This window comes from Ahaetulla prasina, chromosome 1 (genome assembly GCF_028640845.1).
Source record: "Ahaetulla prasina isolate Xishuangbanna chromosome 1, ASM2864084v1, whole genome shotgun sequence".
In the NCBI taxonomy this organism is placed as follows: Eukaryota; Metazoa; Chordata; class Lepidosauria; order Squamata; family Colubridae; genus Ahaetulla; species Ahaetulla prasina.
This window is the reverse complement of record NC_080539.1, coordinates 103,838,696-103,857,246: the sequence shown is the minus strand read 5'-3', so window position 1 is coordinate 103,857,246 and position 18,551 is coordinate 103,838,696. Positions and strand designations below refer to the sequence as shown.

At 37.9% G+C, this 18,551-nt stretch overlaps 1 protein-coding gene and 1 long non-coding RNA gene across 2 annotated transcripts in view; one reads left to right on the top strand and one right to left on the bottom strand.

Annotated features, from left to right (window-relative positions):
• The window catches only part of LOC131192189 (uncharacterized), a 50,883-nt gene extending 44,171 nt beyond the window's left edge, over positions 1-6,712 (top strand). The window contains exon 3 of the long non-coding RNA XR_009153664.1: positions 6,194-6,712. This is a non-coding gene — a long non-coding RNA (uncharacterized LOC131192189). The remainder of the gene's footprint in view (positions 1-6,193) is intronic.
• MAP3K5 (mitogen-activated protein kinase kinase kinase 5) overlaps positions 1-18,551 on the bottom strand; it is a 117,927-nt gene that overhangs the window by 24,633 nt on the left and 74,743 nt on the right. The window contains exons 12-18 of the mRNA XM_058171003.1: positions 17,828-17,877; positions 9,995-10,090; positions 8,574-8,655; positions 6,724-6,857; positions 3,602-3,729; positions 2,790-2,926; positions 615-720 (exon numbers count right to left, since the gene is read on the bottom strand). Of these exons, the coding sequence (XP_058026986.1) occupies positions 615-720; positions 2,790-2,926; positions 3,602-3,729; positions 6,724-6,857; positions 8,574-8,655; positions 9,995-10,090; positions 17,828-17,877 (733 nt within the window). The remainder of the gene's footprint in view (positions 1-614; positions 721-2,789; positions 2,927-3,601; positions 3,730-6,723; positions 6,858-8,573; positions 8,656-9,994; positions 10,091-17,827; positions 17,878-18,551) is intronic.

The window sequence follows — 18,551 nt, the reverse complement described above, 5'->3', positions numbered from 1 at the left end:
ACATTTGGGAATACAAAGTACAGAAAGGCTAATCACAAAGCTATATCTATTGAATTTAAAAACTGCAAATAAATCTATTCACTGTTTCGAAGTTACAATTATGATGTTTTTATTTTCTATAAGAAATATAAATTCAGTATAAAATCTAATACATTTTTGTAAGTGCATACAAATACCAGCCATATTATTGAATACTGAGTCAGAGCACACCCAGTTCCTAAGCCAGATAATGTTATGCTTATGTATGGCCTTTAATTGGATCAGAATGTTAGACTGATTAAATAGTTTGTACTTCCTCTAAATCAATTATCAGAAATATTGCTGATAACATTAATGGAGATTGCTATGCACATCAACAATTGATTATTTCTACTTATGAGGACTACATCATGAACATATTTTCTAATGTAAATTTTCTTAATTTACACTTAAGATTTGCACACAGTTAAATCACTGCAGAGAGAGGGTATTTTTTTCCTAACACAAGGCAAATAAAATGAGCATGTTATATCCACTAGGAATCCCAAAGACTATGTTCAATTTATGAACATTGAACATTCTTCCTGACATTGAAATTAGGAACTTTACCATATGCTTTTAGATTTAGAACATACCTGTGAAAGTCTCAGTGCAAGGATTGATTCCAGCAAGCCTCTTTGATGTGCCAAAATCTGAAATCTTTAACACTCCACTGTATGTGTTGATAAGAACATTATCCCCCTGGGGGAAGAGAACATTTGAGATCACTGTTTCACCTTATGACTGACAGTTAAAATGAATGCTGAAAAGTGATTATGAATGAAATAGATGTTGCTACACCTTTGACACTAGATTACAAGTCTGATGACCTCCTCATTCCTGAATGCTGAACTAGTATCTCTAAGTACCTTCTAAAAACAATGGTAGCAGGGAAAAACAATAAAGTAGGGCAATTCAAAAACCGTAGGGAAAAATTATTTTCTATACCTCATATTGTGTGGTTTTAATTATTCTTTAACAACATATTTTCTTAACACGCCATAAATCAGGGCTAGGAAAACTGTGGCATTGCAGATGTTGTTGAACATCTCCAGTATTTTTAAGAAGCATAACCAGATGCTGGAAGTTACAGGTATCAGTATTCTAGCATTCTGTTCTACTGTTATAGAACGTGATGGCACGTGTGCTGTCGCCAGTTGCTCTTCTGATTTCCGCTATGCATGTGTGCACCAGCCAGCTGATCTTCGTGAGTACCAGAGCCCTGGAAACCCAAAGACCAGCTGGCCGCTACGTATCCATGCACCAGAAACCCAAAGACCAGGTGGCTCTGGCACGCGTGAAGACCAGGTGGCCGGCACATGCATGCACACCAGGCAGCTGGTCTTCGAGTTTCCGGGGCTCCAGCGAGCATGTGCGCGCATGCACACACACACGTTCTGGTTTGGGCAAGCAATCACTGTTATACAAGTTAATACTCGTAGCACTTTGGTGAACTTTACCAATGTAATTGGCAAATGGTAGGCAAAGTCACCTAATAGATTTAACTTTGTCTTCCTCCTTCTACTGTCTCTTATAGCCTTATCAAAGAATTGAAAAATCTAAAAAAAACTATTATAGAGCAAGAGCATAAGACAGGAATTACTTGAAGTCCGGTTGAAAAATTAGTTGATTTGTGTAAAATTTCTATTTTCATATGAGGAACATATGAAACATATGTTCACATCAGGAACAATTCCCAGAGGAAGGAAAGAAGGAAAAGTTCTCCAATCTTTTTTGGAATCATTTTGGTTTGGCCTCCTCCCTCTATTCCATCAGTGAAGAACTCCCTGAGCAGGCTACCTCACGGTAGCATAGCCATAGCGGTTGGGTGTGTTAGAAAAAGGACAGTGAATTGCAATATATGCAAAAAAAAAAGAAGTGTTTGAGGCAAAACATATGAAAGATAGAAAAATGAATAAATGGGGTGGAAAAGCAATAGAATAGTAAACCACATCTCATGAACTCTTCGTATTTGATACTATCCATCATCAAGGGTATGTAACCCCCCCTCTCACACATACATATTGATTAATGTGAGAATTCCGCCATATCTTGAAAAGATTTCTGACCTCTGATGTAAATTAATATTGAAAAAGGGGAGTGGTTAAAATAATCACAAGTCATTCATGCTCTGTGCTTCACTATTTATTTAGATAACTGTCTTACCAATCTTTATGCTACATCAATACTATCCATTTTAAAAGGACTGTGGTGGAATCTGCAGCGGGAAGAGTTATGAGATTGGCTAACCTGGAATCACTGAAAGGGAGGAAATGGCAGAAAGCAGACCCTCCCTAAATCTTGCAGTGCTCATCTAATTGTTAGCTGTTTGTAGTGAGTGCAGTTAGTTAGTCTTGTAAATAGGTGAATAGCAATAAACATATTTCTCTGATAACTTCCAGTGTCATTCTGGTTCCTTGTGTCTGACAGGTGTTGTGCTTTTTCCAAAACCTTTTGAAGAACCCATAACTAAACAAGGCTGAATTCAGATGAGAATTCCAACTAGACTACCCCACTAAATTGCAAACATCTTATCCATCATCATTTCATATCATCCATTAATCCTAAAATGCTAAGAACTAAATCAATTCCAATGCATTAGTGGATATCTGTTCAGATTTCTCTATTTACCAAATGGAAATTGAGACTTTTTTCTTATTACTATTATATTATATTTTTTCATATTCATAAAATAATTTTACATTCATTTAAACCAGTTCTTTCTGCAAAAAAAACTTTCTTTACAATTTATAGTACATAGCAATTCCCACCTTTATATCTCTATGCACAATTTGATTATCATGGAGGTATTTTAAACCTTCAAGAATCTGTTTGGTGTAGAAGCCAATTGTCTGTTCATTATCTTTCAACGGTCCCCATTTTGATCTCAGAAGAGCTGAAAGGCTGCCTGAAATATAAAGAAAAATAGTTTCAAATGAGACAAATGCTAACGGTAAACTGCAGTGCTTACTTGTATGGTAGTATTTGTATTTCCTTTAAAAATGCAAGTGTTTATTGTAACACTAGCACCTTTTGTAGCAAAAAATACTCTGATTATCAATATACCAGGTTAAATACAAATAGAGTTAAGCAGATAGAGTTCTACCTGTACAATTTACCTTTTCTTCCTCCTGCCTAAATCCATCTGAATTCCCTCAACCCTACAGAGTAAACCTAGATGTGCGTAAGAATATATTCCATTGGAGGAAACTTTGTATCTGCAGACAGACATCATTGGATACAATTTATTACAAACATTATTTCAGAACTAGTTCCATTTTTTTCTTAATATAAAACAAAAAGAAATGGTTTATTCTACTTCAAAATGTTACATTTTATTGCTTTTACCCCATTGATTAAGTGAATTGAAAAGCAAATTTTTTGAATTCTGAACAAGATTTCACACATCAACTTTCTAAATGTTAATGAAGCAAAACTGCTTTATAACCTTGTATAACAAACTTGCTAACCTAGCAATTGGCTAGGAATTCCTGGAGTTGTAATCCTAGGTTGACAGAAAATACAGCAATGGCAAACATTTGAATAAAAATGCATTAATTCTTTAAACCTAGAAATGTCTTACCTCCTGGTACCTGTTCCATGAATATTTTAATAAATCCATCTTCACTAAATGAGCCAAGATATTGAACAATGTTCTTGTGTTTGAGGTGTTTGTGTAAAGCTATTTCTTCATGTAAAGGCTGAGAATACCTAAAAGAAAAAATAGATTAACGTGATTCAGTCCTATAGTTTTCATCCCATGGAATTTATTACATAGTACTCAGTTTATTAAAAAAACCCTCAATAATTTACAGATGGCAGTACTTTAAAGTAAAAAAAAAAATAAGCACAGAAAATTGTCCAGTTAATGTTTGTACAAAGGAAATATATTCCTAAAAATTGATAACACAGAACAAATAGCAAGGCAGAAGGCATAAAAGCTGACTGAATCAACAACTTACTAGTACAGAAAAATACAGCTCTATCTCATATTTTTTGTGGTATAATCCAATATAAATTTGAAATGGGTATTTTATAGGATATGTCAACCATGGATGTTTTCTTAAGTGCAATAATAATTTTTCCTTTTCATTGAAACAGGTTCAATTTTTAATCTCATTTTCTGTGCTTTTCTGGCAAAGTTAAGATTCTGAGTCAATTCTACAATACACCAGCATTTAAGTTTTGTTATTCCCATTTAACTATCATATTAGTCCGTTTCCCTTATCTTGGTTTTTCCAGATACTGAAATACAACTATTAAAATGGCCAGCTGTCACTCCATAGTTTTACCACTCATTATCAAGATTCGAGAGTACCTGACTGTTATTTTCACAAATTTTAGCCACCCTGGAACTGCCTCAGAGATTATAAAGCTTGAATTTTTCAGTTATATACATACAACTTTCTATAGTATGAAATTCTGGCCCTATTCACATTACAAACTAGACATGAGAGAGAGAGAAGACTGAATTTGGTAAGACTTTAAAAACTGAGTTATTTTATTTTAATTAAGTTAGTCTAGATTTAACAGACCTAGTCCAGTTTGAAGTTAAACTAGCTTTCCCTGCATCAACTAAACTACTTACCAAAAATCAACTCTTCCTTCCTATAATCATAATAAAAGTAATCTTAAGAGAAATCTGCCCAGAATAAGGCTTTTCTACCTCTATAGTCATTTTAAGTCTCCCCTTTCCACACAAACATACAGAAGGACAAAAGGGGGCAGAAATGGTATGGCAATTATTCAGATTTTTAAAAAAGAAAATAATCCTTGGGGAGAGGAAACAGGAGATACTGGGGAAGTTGTGGTGTCTGGGAGGCCTAGTAGATGTCTGACTGAATCATTTCAAATTATGTGTTGTTGTTGACACATAAAGATGAGGCAGGATCACTTATGTTTGCAAACTGGCTTTAAGAAGGTTAGAAGAGCAATCTGGGCCAGTCTCTTTGTATATACAAGTACAATTTACAATTTACAACAGTTTGTTTAGTGACCATTCTAAGTTACAACAGGACTGTAAAAAGTGATTTATGTCCATTTTTCACACTTACAACTGTTGCTGCATACCCTTGGTCACATGATCAAAATTAGGATGCTTGGCAACTGATTCATATTTATGACAGTTGCTATTTCCTGGGGTCATGTAATCATCTTTTGCGACCTTCTGACAAGCAAAGCCAATGGGGAAGCCAGATTCATTTAACAACCGTGTCACTAATTTAATAACTGTGGTGATTCACTTAACAACTAAGGCAGGAAAAGTTGTAAAATGAGGCAAAATTCACTAAACAAATGCCTCACTTAGCAACAAATATTCTGGGCACTACTGTAGTCATGTCAATTGTATTGGTATAGACTGCATGCTATATTTTATATTTTATATTATATGCTTTGGTTGAGAGAAGATTGAGGTTGTTTCTGAATTTTACATTCTCTATGGAGATTTCTAGCTTTGTTTTCTTTCTGCCTGTAAGTGGTGTGTGTATACTTTCTGTGTGTCCACTGTGAGAGGTATCATGTCGTAGGATTGTGTAATTTGTACTATATATTTACCAGTTCATACACTTATTCTGATTTTTTCCTATTATGGAAATATATAGATCAAGTTCCTGAAGCATTAAAAGCAAGCATGCATAGGCAAAACTATCACTGGTTTTGTTAGACAAAAGCTGCTGCAGGGGAGGACAGTAAGAAGCAAATAGGTTTGTGTGGGGGAGAACAAAAAAGTATTTAATGCTTTATAAGTGTACTCCCAACCGCACTGCCATTCCCCCCCCCACCCCCCAGCAAAGTTTCACATCCAAATGAGTGAGGATAAATGCACTTCAGGAAATCTGCAAAAGGAGTCTGGTCCAGTCTCTCTGTTTGGCCAGATGGACAGCTAAATGAAAGGATTAAGAACACCCAGGCCATTTCTGTGCTTCATATCATCTGCTGCCAAAAGGGATGGGAAATGGAAATGTGTGTTAATATTTCATAATCTCTGAAGGTACTTTTTTTTTTTACTTACATTCAGAAAGCACTTAACCACTGAACCAGAAGCTGAAAGAACATAAATAGCCATAAAATAACTAACCAATATTAAATCCAGTTAGGCTTACTAAGCAAACTGCATAAATGCAAATGCCACATGTCTGGGTGACCTATAATTAAGCATTTTGTATTCATGCAGCAATTGTCTTTCATGTCTAATTCTGCTTCCTGAGTCTCTGAGCCCAGCTGCAGTAACCTATACACAGCTTTGTGATGTGAACAAGGACAGGAAGACTCCTTTCAAATGATTATGAAAGAGCTATGGTGACACAGTGGTTAGAATGCAATATTGCAGGCTACTTCTGGTGACTGCTGGCTGCCAGCTGTTCAGCAATTCGATTCTGATCGGCTCAAGGTTGACTCAGCCTTCTTTCTTTCCAAGGTCAGTAAAATGGGGGCACTACACTGACTCTGTAAACCGCTGAGAGAGGGTTTTAAAGCACTGTGAAGTTTAAGTGCTATTGCTATTGCTATTATTGTGATGGTTCAACAGCACCTATCAGGACTCTTTTTTGATTGTCTATGGTTGATGTATCTACTGTTTGAGAAGGAAGTGCTTTTGAACATCTTTGGAGATCTATTATTAGTTTTTCCAACAGAACATTGGTGAGCATTAGCTGTGTAATTGTAAATGTAGCAGCATCTGTCAGCATTTCACTATTACTATACCTGCTATCTCTTTCTGGGATTTCTTTAATGGCAATTCTGACTTGATTGCTCAGATCTCGTCCTGCATAAACTATGCCATAAGTGCCTTTCCCCAGAATGACTCGTTCACCATTTTCATCATATTCATAATCATACTATAACAAAAAAAATACACAAAAGGGAAGGGATATGTCATTCTGTTATGTGTCAAATACAAATACTGTAATCTTCTGGGAAGATGTGATTCAACAGTGGCTCAAACCAAGGAGAATCAACATCCTATCTAAATGTCAGGCCAGTGCCGTTGTGTAATCTGTGTTTATTTTTTTAAATCTATACTTCGTCTTTTTTAAAAAAATCTATACTTCATAATGGTGAATTAGCATTTCCTGGGAGAACAGGAATCTCATAAAAGGTAGTCCTCATTTAGTGACCATAACTGGGACCAACAACTCACTCATTAAGCAAAGAAGTTGTTAAGTGAAACCTCGACTGTGTGTATGATCTTACTTCAACTTTCCTTTGCTTTTAAAGGTAAAGGTAAAGGTTCCCCTCGCACATACGTGCTAGTCGTTGCCGACTCTAGGGGGCGGTGCTCATCTCCGTTTCAAAGCCGAAGAGTCAGCGCTATCCGAAGACGTCTCCGTGGCCATGTGGCCGGCATGACTAGACACCAAAGGCACACGGAACGCTGTTACCTTCCCACCAAAGATGGTCCCTATTTTTTCTACTTGCATTTTTACGTGCTTTCGAAACTGCTAGGTTGGCAGAAGCTGGGACAAGTAACAGGAGCTCACCCCGTTACACAGCAGCACTAGGGATTCGAACCGCTGAGCTGCCGACCTTTCGATCAACGAGCTCAACGTCCTAGCCCCTGAGCGTGTCCCACTCCTTTGCTTTTACACACCTACAAAAGCCCTAAATACATGGACTGGTTGTAAATGTAACTATGAACAGTCACTAAATGAGGCAGTCACTAAAGAGGATTATTTTTAAGACAATTTCTATTTAAAAATTTAACTTCTGTTTGTTTTCCACTGATCCATATTTTTCCCATGAACCTTCTTGATAATGTTAGATCTTGAAAAAGAAGATCTAAACATCTAAGTGGCAGCCAATGATTAAACACACTGCCTTGTTCAAAGACTGTTCGGTTATGAGAGTGTTAAAAATATAACTATGACCAGAACTCACATTTACAACTGTCACAGTGTCCCTGTGGTCATGTGATCAACACCCAGGCACTTCATATCTGATGGCCATTTACAACTTTGCAATGTCTTATAATCACATAATTGCCATTGCCATAATTGCCATAATTGCCATTTGTGTGCTTCACTACCAGCTTCTGACAAACATTGGAGAAACTGGCAGTAAAATCACAAGTTACAATCTTTTGATATTTTGATAACCTGCGGTGACTTTCTGAACTATCAAATTGGAAGTGATGTCATAAATTCATCATGGTCACATTATGTTTCCCTTAGTGACTGCACTGATTAGCAAGGCAGTACCAATTGTGGTTGCTAAGCGAGGATTACCTACATGTCAATGGATGTTGAAACATCAAATGAGAATGTATAAAAATATTAGCGTTTGAACAGCTCTTTAAAATGTTCATCTATCTGCAACAGGTTTATACATAAATATGGCTTGCTTTTTTCTTTGTAATGAGTCATTACAATACTGCAAAAGAAACATGAGGTTGTTAATCGCGATAGCCTCTGTTCCTGCTAACAAATGCTTGAAATACAGTAGCATCAAGAAGGAAGTCTAGAAAGGAGACAAGGTTGTGTATATGAAGTGGAACTTGCTAGGGAGCTCAATTTTTTAAAATATGAAAAATAGGAAGAAAACACAGTTGCCTTTACCTCCAGAGAATCTCCATCACATTCACCTTCCTCTGTGTTTTTTCCTATTTCTTCAGTGATGCTATTAACCATTTCAAAAAATCTGCCAAAGACATATAGTATTCATAAAGCGGTAGAAGAAAAGAACAATGAACAGAGTAAAACTTGGTGATAGCAATCACAGCAGACTCTGATTGATACCACAGCTATGCTTCACTTCACAAAAGAAATTCTGGGTATGTTTTGATATAATCCCCTTCTGACTGTACTTTGTATCTCAATATACTATTTTGCATATTGTTTTGGTAAGTACAACCATACCAGTGGTGGGATTCAATATTTTTTACTAATGGTTCTGTGGATGTGGCTTGGTGGGCGTGGCAGAGGAAGGATACTGAAAAATCTCCATTCCCACCCCAATCCAGGGGAAGGCTATTGCAAAATTCCCATTTCCTCCCAATCAGCTGGGACTCGGGAGGCAGAAAATAGATGGGGTGAGGCCAGTCAGAGGTGGTATTTACTAGTTCTCCGAACTATTCAAAATTTCTGCTACCAGTTCTCCAGAACTGGTCAGAACCTGCTGAATACAGCTCTGAAACATACCCAGCATATAATAAGAGTTAGAATATTGGAATAAAACAAGGGATTTCCTGACTCAAATCCCCAAACAGCTTTAAAGGTCACTGAATGTCTTTAAAATAATCGCTATTCCTCAGCTCAAGACAATTCACAGGGTTTTTGTGAAAATTACAAGTATGGAAAAGGGAAGAAGCATGTACAACACCTTGAATTGTTGAAAAAAAATAGGATAAACATAAACTAGCACAGACCTTATTATGTGTGTTGGTTACATCATTTGATAATATATGTATGGTGGTTATGTCACTTGAGAAAGAGGGATTTTAATATAAATTGCAATCTAATTTGATTTAAATAATGCTTCTGTAAGTTTCATATCTGTTCCTAAATGCTTGCAAAGAAAAAGAATGCACACTGAGATATAGGAAAGATTATGTAACAGATGGCATAATCCATAACAGATGCCACTCAAAATTAAGGTATTTTAATTCAAATCTTCAAAATACAAAAACAAATCTGAATGAGTAGATATTTGGAAGATTTAGTACAGACCTGAGTGGCTTTTCCACAACCCCAATATTCCCTGGGTGTCTCTCATCCAACTAGACTTGACCCTACCTTAGCTTCTGAGCCCAGAAAAAGTCAGCCAGGGAACAACCAGCATGAATGCATGTCATAAATACAAAGTGAATGCTACTGATTAAAAATCTCAGAAGCTGAAATTAAACTGTTAAATATTCTCAGTAAATACAATTATTTTTCATGCCATAGTTGATTTTAAAATGCTTTATCAAATAATAACATGGCAGAAACAAAAATAGCATATTTATCTTTTAAAATATGAAATAGTAATCAACACATACTTTTTGCAGTGATGTTCTGTACAGAAATAGATCTGGAAGTCATCTGAATTGTGTAGTACATACAGAAAACAGCATCGTTCTTCAAATTTTGAAATGCTAAAAAGAAATAAAATTAGAATAGATGACTAATATGTCTTTATACTTTATGAAATCTTTCGATTTCTACAAGAAACCAGAACTTTTAATGCCTGATATCTGAAAAATGCTCCAGAGTAATTTTGTCCTTATTTTTAAGGAGAAAGATAGGTGAAGATATGTTAGAGGAAGAAAATCCTCCCTCAGACTATATAAAACAAAATAATGAATGAAGCTCAGCTTGCTTCCTTACAGAAAAATAAAAGTTAATTCAATATTTAGGTTCTCCCAAATATGGCTATGCTATCATTTCCAAACTTTTCTCTAGTCTCAGTCTATAAACTTAAGGGTGTGGGGAGGGGGTATAAAAGTATACCTAAAAGCTGAAAAAATTATTCTTGAAATACTTACATCAATTATTTGAAGAAAGATAGGTAGCTACCTCAATTAAATGGACTCCATCTGATTCAAATTATACACCCAGTGCAACTGTTCTCTTAAAAAAAAAACTCTTGAGAGGATCATCTGGGTTTGGAAGTTCATGAATTACATAAGAACTCCGTGTAGTTCATGGAACTGTCATCAACCACCAAGAATAACCCACAAATGACCTCCTATGGCTTTTTCCCTCCATGGTATGAAACTAACTACATACAGGAAGCCATTGGAGGGCACCCTAGCACAAACTTTCAGTAGCTGCCTTCTTTTTCCTTTTAAACGTGCCAAAAATTCATCATTAAATTACGGCTGTCAGATAATTAATCTATGAAGTATATTTTAACATGAAGTATAGCAAACAGCAAATAAATACTAAAATATTACTGACAGATCATTCCAATCTTTTTCATATTTTTTTATATTTATCAATCTTTTTCACTTTACCTGACTCTGTGGTCTCTTCCCATAATCCCAAAAGCTTTAACGAAAAACTATTGACCTCACCCCATTCCTAAGAGGACCATAAGGGCACAAACGTGCCTACCGTTCCTGTCCTATTGTTTTCTTTTTCTTCATATATATATATATATATATATATATATATATATATATATATATATATATATATATATATATATATATATATCTCTAATAGTTCCTCATATATATGTTTCTATACTATATAATCTTTTTGTGTGATGCTTATATATATTGTTGTGACAAAATAAATCAAATATAATAAAATAAATATTCTTTCTAATAACTTATGACAAGTAACCTTACTAAACTCGATGAATATTACTTGAAGATAATGAAATATATAGATGTCTAGGTATATTAAATATGCATATAATTGTATTGTTCATATAAGAAGGCAAACAGAGTCCTGCTACAGCAGGCCATAAGGCAGCCTAAGCTTGCACGTTATGTCACATGGCAAACAACTGGAGCACAACCCAAGTTTGAAATGGGTGGAATCCTCCTTCCACAGTTGCTTCTCAGTAACCATATCTAAGGATGTATTTAAACAACAATGCAGTTAGCATTAGTAGTTATTGATAGCTTGGTTTTCCATGACTTTGAAGATTCTCAGTCATCCAGGTCATGACTATCTCAAAGGTGCTTTTTCAAAAGGCAATTGGATGACGTTTTTCCATCAGGAAAGTGAAGCTTTTGGATGGAAAAAAAAATAGTCCAACTGCCTTTTGAAAAAAAGCATCTTTTTGAGACTTGATACTCCATGCAACTTTCAATTCCATTTTTAAAGTCATTTAAATTGCCTGCCTCCTATCATAGCTGTTTGCAGTCAATTTTACAGCTCAGCTCAGCTCTGCACTGTAAATCAGAATCTCCCTGCATTTAGTTTTAGTAGACAACCTTGAGTTCTAACACTTCTAACCAGAGTTGCCTTATAGGTGAGGTGGGCAGCGTATAAAATTAATAAATAAACAAAAATAAGTAAATTCTGTGACACCAAGATAAAAGCGTCTCTTAACAGATGCTGCATATATCACGTGTGATTTCATATGCCGTGTTTTCCCCAAAATAAACCCTATCCCAAAAATAAGCCCTAGCATTTTAAGTGTGTGGCTAATATAAGCCCTCCCCTCCCCAAATAAGCCCTTCTTAAGCGCTTGAGCTGCCAGCCTTCCATCCATTCCATCTGGTTGCTCACGGTGCCGCCAACATGATGTGAGGCAAGGCGGGGTGTATGTATGTGGAGCTTCCCCATTTGCCCCACACCAACTTACCTCAGGGGCCCGGCAACCTGGTCATCCATGCCCCGACAACTGCCTCGCGGCAGCAGGACCAACAAACATATCTAGCTGGACCCCACATGGCCACCATTTCACTTCTGCTTGCGGCTGCAATGGAGCAGGAGGCCAAGTGACGCGTCAGTGCCGCAGCCACAAGGTGAGGCAGATGTTGGGGCATGGATGACCTGGCTGCAGGGGCCCCGAGGTAAGCCAGTGTGGGGCACGTGAGGCAAATCCATCCTCCCACACCACTTCAGGGCCACAGCACCAGCGCGTCGCTGAGCCTCTTGTTCCACTGCCGCTGAGAGCAAGCAGAAGTGGGCCAGCGACCACATGGCCATTGGTGCTGCCGTCGGAAGGCAGTTGTCGGGGTGTAGATAGCCTGGCTGCGGGGGAGCTGAGATAAGCTGGTGCAGGGGATGTGGGGAAACTCCATTCCCCCATCTTGCGGAGGAAGCACTGGCGCATCATGCAGCCTCCGTCATGTGGGCCTCCATACATGGGAAAAAATAAGACATCCCTCAAAAATAAGCCCCTGTGCTTATTTTGGAACCCAAAAAATTATAAAACCTGGTCTTATTTTTGGGGGAACACGGTATCTGTGTTATCTCTCCCTTTTTGCTCCTTTCATTTCCAAGCTAAAGTGTCCCCAGTGCTGCAATCATTTCTTGAAGATGTGCTATTTTATACTTTTTCCCCTTCCATAATACCATTTAGAGGTATGATGACTAGTAAGTAAGTCATATTCCATAGATTTATATAAGGGTGTTATATTGGCTATTCTATTTTCATTTCAATTCTTAATGTTTCCAAACATGGAACATGCTTTTTTAAGCATGTGGCTCCCGAGGACATGGACAGGCTGCTGGGTAGGTTGAATGCCACCACGTGTTTACTGGACCCGTGCCCCTCCTGGTTGGTACTGGCCACTCAGGAGGTGACACGAGGCTGGCTCCAGGCGATTACGAATGCTTCCTTGTTGGAGGGAGTCTTTCTGACCGCCTTGAAAGAGGCGGTGGTGAGGCCCCTCCTCAAGAAGCCTTCCCTGGACCCGGCTGTTTTAGGTAATTATCGTCCGGTCTCCAACCTTCCCTTCGCTGCGAAGGTTGTAGAGAGTATGGTGGCATGTCAGTTTCCCCAGCACCTGGAGGAAACTGTCTATCTAGACCCGTTCCAGTCCGGTTTCCGGCCCGGATACAGCACGGAGACGGCTTTGGTCGCGTTGGTGGATGATCTCTGGAGGGCCAGGGATAGGGGTTGTTCCTCTGCCCTGGTCCTATTAGACCTCTCAGCGGCTTTTGATACCATCGACCATGGTATCCTTCTGCGCCGGTTGGGGGGATTGGGAGTGGGAGGCACCGTTTATCGGTGGTTCTCCTCCTATCTCTCCGATCGGTCGCAGACAGTGTTGACAGGGGGGCAGAGGTCGACCCCAAGGCGCCTCACTTGTGGGGTGCCGCAGGGGTCGATTCTCTCGCCCCTTCTGTTCAACATCTATATGAAGCCGTTGGGTGAGATCATCAGTGGCTTCGGTGTGGGATACCAGCTGTACGCTGATGACACTTCTCCACACCGGGCCACCCCAACGAAGCTATCGAAGTGCTGTCCTGGTGTCTGGAAGCCGTACGGGTCTGGATGGGGAGAAACAGGCTCAAGCTTAATTCCTCCAAGACAGAGTGGCTGTGGATGCCGGCATCCCGGTACAGTCAGCTGAGTCCGCGGCTAACTGTTGGGGGCGAGTCATTGGCCCCGATGGAGAGGGTGCGCAACTTGGGCGTCCTCCTGGATGAACGGCTGTCTTTTGAAGATCATTTGACGGCCGTCTCCAGGAGAGCTTTTTACCAGGTTCGCCTGGTTCGCCAGTTGCGCCCCTTTCTAGACCGGGATGCCCTATGCACGGTCACTCACGCCCTCGTGATGTCTTGTTTGGATTACTGCAATGCTCTCTACATGGGACTCCCCTTGAAGGGCATCCGGAGGCTTCAGTTAGTCCAGAATGCGGCTGCGCGGGTGATAAGAGGGAGCCCCTCGTGGCTCCCATGTGACACCTCTCCTGCGCAGACTGCACTGGCTACCTGTGGCCTTCCGGGTGCGCTTCAAGGTTTTGGTAACTATCTTTAAAGCGCTCCATGGCATAGGGCCGGGCTACTTACGGGACCGCCTGCTGCTACCGAATACCTCTCACCGACCCGTGCGCTCTCACAGGGAGGGACTCCTCAGGGTGCCGTCTGCTAGACAGTGTCGTTTGGCGACATCCAGGGGAAGGGCCTTCTCTGTGGGGGCTCCCACCCTCTGGAACGAACTCCCCCCAGGACTTCGTCAACTTCCGAATCTCCGAACCTTCCGCTGCGAGCTTAAAACATATTTATTCATCTGCGCAGGACTGGACTAGATTTTAAATTTATATTGGTTTTAATTGGGTTTTATTATTTATATTGTTCTTTTTAATCATTTGGCTGGGTAGAATAAGTTTTTTAATTGGTGTTTTATTCTGTATTTATATGTACTTTTTATCTGCCTGTGAACCGCCCTGAGTCCCTAGGGAGATAGGGCGGTATATAAATACGATAAATAAATAAATAAATAAATAAATATCATACTACAGTAGTCCTTTACTTATAACCATTTGTTTAGTGACCATTTGCAATTACAACGGCACTGAAAAAAGTGACTTATGACTGGTTTTCAAACTTACAACCATTGCAGCATCCTGGTGTCACATGATCAAAATTCGGCCGCTTAACAACTGGCATGTATTTATGATGGTTACACTGTAACCAAGCTCGTAAAATGAGGTGCAACTCACTTAACAACTGCCTCACAAAGGGGTCAATCGTTAAGTCAAGGATTAACTCTAGCCACTATAATTCCATGGTCCTTTTCATTGCCAGATCAGAGCCCTTTAATATAAAAGTTAAGTTTTGTTTTGTACCAACATGCATCACTTTATAATGCCACTCTGATGACCATTCACTGAGGGAAATCATTTTGGGCTCTCCTTCAACAAACAAGGCTACTTCATTCTTAGCAATAAATATCAAATTATTTCTGTAAGAGTTAAAAAGTATCAGTTATGGTACTGATCAGTGGTGGGTTTCAATTTTTTTTACTATCGGTTCTGTGGGCGTGTCTTGGTGGACGTGACATGGCTTGGTGGACGTGGCAGGGGAAGGATACTGTAAAATCTCCATTCCCTCCCCACTCCAGGGGAAGGTTACTGCAAAAATCCCCATTTCCTCCCAATCACCTGGGACTTGGGAGGCAGAGAATAGATGAGGGTGGGACCAGTCAGAATTTTTACTACCGGTTCTCCAAACTATTCAGAATTTCCACTATCGGTTCTCCAGAACTGGTCAGAACCTGCTGAAACCCACCTCTGGTACTGCTCCATGGGAGACACCTTTTTGCAAATCTGACCTGTATGAACATTTACTGAGTTTCCTGGTATTTTTTTTTCACCAGTTGCCCAAAGTCCAACTACATACTTAATTAGATAATCCTTGCATATATATTTACTTCTACTCTAAAAAAAAAAAAGTTAATGAGATTTCTCTTTCAAAAGCTATGTTGATTTCTTATCAGCAAGATCTATATTTGGAGGAGGGTTGTTTCTCATTATCTCTTTAATAATACTTTCAACTTCTTTTGCAGAAGCAGTGTTAAACTTACTGGGCTATGACTTCCTTTGTTTTACCTCAATCTCTTAAAATTTTGCTGAGTGTAAAAGAGAAGTTGCATATTTTTATGAAAAAAAATCAGCATGCTCATGTTTAAAAACTATTCCGGGTCTGGACATTTATTTACTTTTAGCTTGTTAATTTGTTGTACAGTTTTTTTCTTATTACCTCTGTATTCTTAGTTTGTTTCAAACACCTCCAGATAAAAACCATTATCAACATGCACGTTTATTTATTATTTAGAAAATAATTCATTCTTTGCTATTATTCTATCCTACCTTAACACACCTTTAATGTTTTCACATTATCAGGGCTTCATAACACAGATGGCTATAAAACTTTCTTTCAGGCCTACACTAACAAGCAGAAACAAGATTAGATAAGTATTTTTACTGCAAAGAATTAGGAAGCTATATAGACAAATTATGTGTACTGTAAAGTAACACAAACCTGCCACACACAGAGTTATAACATAAATATAAAATGGTACCAGCACCAAAGTTCTGGACTAGACTGCTTTTTCCTTGTTTGATTGCAATTTTCCTGACTTTAGTTCTGGGTTCCATAAAAAAGAGCTCTCTGTAAGAGAGATGGCGCTCTCTTCATTTCACAACCTTTAACCTGTATCTGGCCAGTTTCTTATTCCAAATACATTTGTAGCTTTCTTTTTTAATTATTTACTTTAATGTTCTTTGCCATGTGTTTCTCAAATCTCTTTTTGGTAACTTTTAGTACTAGCTAGCATAATTTGGAGCAGAATTTAGTTACTTTTTTGTTCTGCTTTGAGCAAAACATTCACTTCCTGAAGGAAATTTTCTTAATTTTGATATCATTTCTGGCCTTGTTTAAAAAGTATTTGGATTTCTTTTGAATTTTGTCATAGCCTTCATCATAATAATAATACTAGTAGTAATTCCACCTCCCAGCAACTGTAGGCAATTTACAATTTGTTAGAAACATGTAAAAACAAGTAACAACAAACTCAAAATAAAGAGACAAAGATGACAGAGAAAACAAATCCAGATGAGAATAAGAGAACAGAAGAAAAGGGGAATCAACTGCCCTCACCAAAGGTCCCTTGAAATCCCCATTAGGCTGTTCGATTCTTGAGGGAACCTTATTCCAGAGGGAAGGGGCTGTTTTGAGACGAATATCCTAAATATGATTTCATTACTGGAGTTGAATAATCTCCAAGCACTGTAAAGAGAATTGGCCCTTGACTGTCTATCAATTTTCTTTTTGTTAATCTTCTTTTAAAGTTTACTTTTCTGAAGTCAAATATGATGTTGTTGCATTGTAATTTATATCAATTGAAGTCTACAGCATTACGATCATTATTGATTCAATAACTTTCAGGTCTCAAGACAAGATTCCCGATTCTACTTAGTAATAAGTTCAGTGCTCCATAACACCATTATTTAGGATATCTAGAAATGTGGTAGAGACTTTTCCATGCCCAGAGTTTGCATTTTGCAATCTTTGTGAGAACAGAGTAATTTTTTTTGTCTCTCGCTAATTTTTAAATATCACTGTTATTGAATAATATCTGATTTAATAGCACAATTAATATAATGACTTAATTAATTTATCCAGCTAACTTTCCATGGATCAGAATCTTTCTCCTGAAGATACAAGTAATTAGAAGAAAATAACCAGACTCAGTTTTAAGTAAACTCAGTTTACTGATGCAATTTTTTTTATTAAAGAAATATTTATGGATTCTATATTGAGCTATATGATAGAACCCAGTCACTCTTTCTCATCTTGATTATACAGTTATTGCAAGGATTATATAGAATAGTCAGTATCTAAAGAGGTCATTCTGAACTCTGTAAAGAAAAGATGGTATAAAGATGTCACAAACAAATAAATATAAATAAACTTACCTTACTCCTCTTATAGATTCAGCACTGAAGTTCCATTCATGAATACCTTTCTATAACAAGAAACAAATAAACATAGCATGTAACTGTTAAATGATATAAAGTATTTCCGCCTATAACTTAAAAATCTTGGCAGGTTATTTTCCTTTATTACATTTACTCTTTTATAAAACAGCTGTCACTTTAATAAAATTGCACATGGCATTACATTCAAGTCAGGCTTGACTCCTAATAATTTCATGTATAGATTTGTGCAATTTTCTTGGCAAGTAGGAAATGCCTTGCTCATTTATTTATGAATTTGTTAAATGTATTTTGGATTGATCGGTTATGTGCCAGCAAGTTGTTTCAACTCCTAGTGACCACATAAATAGATAGATAGATGTATAGGGCTACCCAACTCAAATACTGTAGCATATTTTGGGGCAATGTATAACCAAAAAAATGAACAATATCCAAAATAACTATTTAACATTAAGACATACCCAATACATGAGAGCTAAAGTAGCAAACCACAGTAATGAAAGTAACCAAAAGGAAGTTCTATTTAATTGCAACCAAACATGTGGGAACTGTCTTCTGGAATATTTTTTGACTCTCCAGTTCCGCCAGAGCTCTGGTATTCCCTGATATTCCTGTCTATGTTCTAAACCTGAACCTGCTTAGCTTCCAGACAAAGTTAGCCTTGTACTGTCACCTACTTAAGTTCGCTGTATCTATAGAATAG